At 43.6% G+C, this 6,576-nt stretch overlaps 1 protein-coding gene across 1 annotated transcript in view; it reads left to right on the top strand.

Moving 5' to 3' along the window:
* Positions 1-2,504, top strand: part of TTC17 (tetratricopeptide repeat domain 17) — a 108,632-nt gene extending 106,128 nt beyond the window's left edge. The window contains exons 25-26 of the mRNA XM_074231615.1: positions 1,339-1,482; positions 2,248-2,504. Coding sequence (XP_074087716.1) covers positions 1,339-1,482; positions 2,248-2,379 — 276 coding nt within the window. The 3' untranslated portion in view covers positions 2,380-2,504. The remainder of the gene's footprint in view (positions 1-1,338; positions 1,483-2,247) is intronic.
* Positions 2,505-6,576: the final 4,072 nt, after the last annotated feature.

The raw sequence follows: 6,576 nt of genomic DNA on the forward strand, positions 1-6,576 counted from the left end.
CCCTTCATTGACCTTGAATGATATCACTGTAGACAGACAAACAAGGTCTACCATGATGAAGGGAGCAACCAATTTACTGTCTATGATCAATAGCCCTTTTCTGCCTTTTCTGTATTCACCCTTCCAGGTGGTATGCTGAGCTTGGAGAACCTGGGCAACTTATTTAACCCCTCCAAACTTTAGTTTCCTCATCTGTAAAAGGAGGAAAGTTATACCTGATGGCTTCCAATTCTGTATTGATTATCCTATCAATTGTTGTGCACACAGTGGGGGTGATCTTTGGACTAATGAATATTGGTAATTACTTGATATGAGAACCAGGATCAAGCACATCTGGTTGACTTCAGAAGACTTCAGAGCTTCATCAAGCCAGCCAACACCAACCCCCATGAACACAGTGGATCATATGTCATGTCCAGATTCACTCTTCCCAGCCCTTGCACCCCTTCTTCAACAATCCACAAACATGTGTTATACCTATTATGTGCTAGGTCCTGAACTCAAAGACCAAAGTACCAAGCACCTGTTGACCCTAGGAAAATAATTTCATGAGGGAAACAGACCCAGGGTAAAAGCAAACTAAAGATACCAAGGAGTTATAGCCAGACAACAGTTTATTTAGCAATGCATGTTGTTGGTAGCCAAGGAACTTGATCGTTGGTTTCTAAATAGTTAACCAAGAATATGGTGGGTAAGGGGACCCAGGATTAGGGATTAAGACCCCTGGTTTCTTATTGGTGGAGAAGATCAGGAGAGCTTAAGGAGAAAGGAAGAGGGAGAATTTTGTGACATTCCTTAAGATGAGTGACCTTGGGAGGGAGAGTAATCTTATGACTTCTCCAAAATCTGGTGCCATACAAACAACTGAAACAGCTTCACAAAATGGCAGATAACAAAATGGAGTCACTAATGATATTTTTAGTACAATATGACATTCTCTCCACAAAATCTATTTAACATGTCCAAATGATAGCAGTTTCTATATCCACTGGCCCTTTCTTCTATCAGCACCCCGATATTTTCCAATTGGGATTGTCCTGTGTCCTGACATAAACTCTTCTTCTTGCTTTTCCTAGTATCATTTCCGTTACCCTCTTTCTCTTAACCCCATTCTCTTCACCTGGTTCCCCAGATCATTAGACAACGGTGAAATGGATGGAGGCTTGTGGCTGATGTAACCATCTGCCCTAATGAATACCTCACATATAAGGCCTAGAGAGATATGGGCAGATGGTGGCACCTCGAGACATCTCCTACAGTGGCATTGTTGAACTAGCTCAAGATAAAAGTCATAACCCAGTTATTCTCCCATTTCTCAATTCTTTCCTCTCTGCCCAGGATGTGCCCCTGATCAGCTTGGCTAACATCTTGCACAATGCCAGGCTCTGGCAGGACGCCATTGTGGTAGCCACTATGGCTGTAGAGATTGCTCCACACTTTGTCGTGAACCATTTTACCCTCGCCAATGTCTACGTGGCCATGGTGAGTAAAGCAGGACCATGAGCTGGTGACTTGCCTTTCACCCATCACTTTGAATGCAAATATTACTTTGTTTCCCTTTGCTCCCTCTTAGTTTTAATGTCTGAACTGGGTTTCATTTTCATCTTGGGTAAAGTGAAGGGGTTCTATTAGGTAACCTGAGAGGTCCCTTCCAGCTCCAAATGTATGATTCCCTGGACAGTGACAGAGCAAGGCAACTAGTTGGTCCCTGCTCTTCCTCTAAGCTGCCAATATTGAGGCAAAGAGTAAAAGGCCTGTTCCTGGGTTGTAGAAGGTGGGTGGGCAGAAGAGCACTTGAAATTTCAGGCATAGCTTAGAAGGAAAACCAGTATTTTCTAAATTCACAACGTAATTGAGATTCCCAACTAAACAACTGATCCAACAACCCAACGGTTTCCTTCCAGTTGAGACTGCTAGGCATAGTGGGTGCCAATTTAACTAGGGTTCCAGGTCACACAAGACACAGTGCCTAGGACTGTGACCCTACCATTCTTGGAAGGTTCTAAAATTTAAAATTACAGTCTCCAGCTTCCCCTCCTTCAATGATGGCATCTGGTGTGGGGGCAGGTTCCATCATTTCTGATGCCCTGGCAGTCAAAGCCACCTCTTTCATGCGAATCTCAGAAGTTGGGTACATTTTGAGGACCATAAAGGGGGGTGGTTCCCACCAGTCAACATGGAGGGAGGTGGATGGTATCAGGATGGGATGTTTTTATTTCTCACATTTGGTCATCTGTCCCCACACAGGAAGAGTTTGAAAAGGCCATGATGTGGTACGAGTCAACACTAAAACTGCAGCCTGAATTTGCACCAGCCAAGAATCGAATCCGGACCATCCAGTGTCATTTACTTATGAAAAAAGAGCGGCGTTCTCCTTAATTCTCCTCTTCCTCCTCACCTCCTCTCTCTCTCTCTCTCTCTCTCTCTCTCTCTCTCTCTCTCCTCTCTCTCTCTCTCTCTCTCTCTCTCTCTCTCTCTCTCTCTCTCTCTCTCTCTCTCTCTCTCTCTCTCTCTCTCTCTTCCTCATGCTCTTTTTTTAAAGAAAGAAACCAATCATTGTCCAGTATCTACTCTTAATGAGCTGTGTGATGAAAAGCTGGGGGATCAAAAATAGGGGGTTTGGTTTGGTTCTTTTGGTTCCTTTCCCCACTCCCACCCCCTCACCTCCCTGCCTTCCTCTCTGAAAGAGGCATCTTTGGAAACAGTTGTTCCAAACGGAAAAATGTAGCTTAAGAAAACTATGTAAATAACTGAGCTGAGAAACCCCTAGAGATGTCACATCCCTAAATACCTTTCGGGTTTTCTCAGTGGTCCAACCAGCTCCCCACTTAGGGAGGGCGGTGGGGCAGTCCCGACAATTATCTGCTTCCTAATGTTGTAGCATCTGTTGGTGGAAATGCAAAAACCCATCCCTACACCAGATAACAAGAAGCCATGTCCAGCTGTCCATCCATTGGAAATTCATGCTTTTACCCAGTCTTGTCCAATTCATGCTGCTGTGTTACAAGCCCAGAGGTAGTTTGCAGGGGGGGCCGGGGCGGGCGGGGGGAAAGTAATTTAAAAAACTAAATCTTTGAAAAGAAAAAATCCTTAGGAACATCCATCATTTTGTAATGTTATTTATGTTAGGGGGGTGGGGTGGGAGGGAGGGATTGAGACAAGGAAAATCAGTGATGTACAACATCTGAACCATTTGTATTTTGATCACAAAATGCAAGAAAGCCAATAAGTTGGAATCTCATATAGGATGTGTTTAATACATATGTGTGTAAATATACATATATACATGCATTGACATCTATGCATGTGTATATGTATATTTGCAGACTTGAGTCTATGTTCTACTGATTTTTTTGTTCACTGTATTACCCATCTCGGAAAAAAGGTCCAAGTGGAAACACTCTCTCTCTGAGGCCTTCTGACCTAATGCTACTACTCCAAGTGAGCTGCCTAGAACTGTTCAAATCTGAATCAAGCTTTTCCCTTTGGTCTGGAGAGTACCAGAGCCTCCAGACTATTTGAAATCTACAGGGGCGCATACTGAGAACAAAAATAAAAGCTGTCTATGAGCAAAATATGGGTCTTTCGTGGTGGCAGTCATTGGCTTTGTTTTATTGCTTTTCCTTAACCTCAGATTAATTGGGTATCTTCAAGACTCTGCTTTAATTATGAGCTTGATCCTCTCCTTGTCTGTCTACAACCACAATGAGGACCAGACCAGACAATGATGTGATTCCATGGTTGACAGACCTTGTGACATAGCCAGTGAAGACTTCCCTTCCCTTTCCCCAACCCCCAATCAGCAGACACTGAGGGTTTTTATACATAGTTAATGTTCACACTAAAGGATCATATAAGTCACAAAAGCAAGTCCCTGTTCTTTTTTTTTAAGGTGTTTTTTTTTTTTGCAAGGCAAATGGGGGTAAGTGGCTTGCCCAAGGCCACACAGCTAGGTAATTATTAAGTGTCTGAGACCGAATTTGAACTCGGCTCCTCCTGACTTCAGGCCACTGTGCCACCTAGCCACCCCTCCCTGTTCTCTTTTCACCAGTCCCCCATACACCATTATATGGTCACTGACCAGGGGGCCTTTGGTGACAAACCCCAGGACAAATCCCAATAGATCCTGAGGTTCTAATCAGCTAAAAAGCTAGAGCTCCCATTCTAGTATGGTAGTTCTGGGTTCTCCCTCTTATAAGCCACAATCCCACTAGACCTTAGCCCACAACCTTCTTTCTGGAGTTCCTGCAGCCAAAGTGGATTTCAGTGGGTCAGTCCTTGGTCAAGAGGCATTACCTAAAATAGACCCTGACATGAGGTCTTTAACAGCTTGTTGGAGTAGACTTTGAGACGCTGAATGTTGAGGTTCCCATCTCTCCCGTGTTAAGGTTAGTATCATTTCTCACTTAGACTACTACTTTAGCCTCTTTAAAAATCAAATTGTATTTTTTCAATCAATGAAAATCTACCTTCTTTCCCTACCACCTTCCCCCCCCTCCCACATTGAGAAAAGAAAACTTTTAAAAGCCTGAAAAACATACATATTCCTACATTGCATCTAAAACAGATGTTTCAGTCTGTTCTCTTGAGTCCATCCCTCTCCAGCAGAAGGTGGGTAGCCTATTTTAACTGGAATCACGATTGATCAGGAAATATAACCTAACTGGTTTCCCCTGTCTCGTCTCTCCCCATTCCATCCGTCCTCACTCCATTATCAAAGTCATTTTTTCTAAAGTCTGAAGATGTCACCTCCCCTACTTAAGCAACCCTTGCCTAGAGACCAACTATGACCTGAGCTTGGAAGTCAAATTGTTCTCACCCTGGATGTTCCCATCTCGAACTTTGGTGCCCTTCTTGGATTTCCTCTTCAACACTGGTCCAGCTACACAGACCTTGCAACTTGTTTTAGGTGGAACACATACAGTCATGTTTAATGCATTTCCACATTAGTCATGTTGTGATACTTGTGGCAGTCTAGCACGATGCTCCATCTGCTGTTGCCATGACTCTGTACTGGCTGTCCCTGAGGAGGAGATTTCAAGGAGCCCTTCACCTCCACTTCTCAGTCTTCCTCCCTTTTTTAGTGCCTTCTTCAAATTAGTTTCCATCTACTCTAGCCAAGATGTAGCATGTGCACCAGCACTTTGCACAGTATTGATATAAATGAGTTTTTTTGTGTTTTTGTATTTTTTTTTTGTTTTCTAGTTCTTACAAAACAATGGGGTTAAGTGACTTGCCAAAGGCCACACAGCTGGATAATTATTAAGTGAAGGAGGCCCTCCTGACTCCAGGGCCGGTCCACTATCCACTATGCCACCTAGTTGCCCCACATAAATGGTTTAATAAATGTTTATTGACTGACTGATGTGGGAAGGGGAATAATGTAATAAACCTGGAAAGTGGTTAGAAGCAGATTTCTAAGGACTCCCACTTAGGGTGGGGAAGTCCCTCTAATTATTAGGAATGTTTCCGTGACAAATTTAAATTTTCCTCTGGAAGGAAGAACACCAAATTTAATGAGATATATTTCAGGGTAATTCTTGTAGCTCCATCCGCCATGCTCAGCCAAGACTCCTCTTCCATCACCATTCCTTTATATGTTGTCACCTCCTGGTAGAAGCTAAGATCCTTGAGGGCAGGGTCCCTAGTTTTTATTCTCTAAATTTCTAATGTGTAGCACAGAGTGAGCTCTTAATAAATAAATGCTTTTTTTATTCATAGAATCATAAATTTAGAACTAAGAGGAAAGTTAGAAGCCATCAGGTCCACTCCATTTTATAAAGAAGGAAGCAGGGTGACATTTGGTAAGTATCCTATTGGGAGAATTTGCTGGATTTGATCCCATCTCAGACACTGGTTGCATGACCCTGCGTAAGTCATTTAACCCTGCTTACCTCAGTTTCCTCATTTGTCCGATGAGCTGGAGAGGGAAATGGTGAACCACTCCAGTATCTTTGTCAAGAAAACCCCAAATGGGGTCACAATGAGCCACACGTGACTGAAACACATACACACACACACACACACACACACACACACACTCACTCACTCACTCACTCTACTAGGGCAGGCGATTTCTACTCAGTGATCAAGTGCTTAGGAAATACCACCTGTGTGCCCATTTCTGAACTGGGTACTGTGAGAGATCAAGGAAATCTAAAGGTGTGATTCTTGCCTTCAAAGAAAGCAGTTTCAGCATTTAGTTTAAAAGAATTCATTCACAGAAAACTCCATGATGGAGACTGAGTTCCCTGGCCTGGCAGGTGGTCCAGGCTGCTCTACATGGTAGGAGCCTTTGACCCTGACTGCAATCATCCCTCAAAGTCAGGGAGGCAGCATCAAAGAGATGGCAAGTGCTGCTGCAGGTGGAGTCCAAGGGAAATGATCTTATCCATCTAGAATGTGGCGGGAGGGAGGGATATTATAGTTATTAAGAACTAGTCTCCCAAATTCTGACCACCCCACCCAGGCTTGTTCCTTGGCCACCTGCCCTCCCTGTCAGCAGAGCAGTCCTATCTAGACCAAACTTGCAAAGCCTTCCCTTTTCAAAGCTATCTGATAGACTCCATGCAGGGA

This window comes from Macrotis lagotis, chromosome 3 (genome assembly GCF_037893015.1).
Source record: "Macrotis lagotis isolate mMagLag1 chromosome 3, bilby.v1.9.chrom.fasta, whole genome shotgun sequence".
Lineage (NCBI taxonomy): Eukaryota > Metazoa > Chordata > Mammalia > Peramelemorphia > Peramelidae > Macrotis > Macrotis lagotis.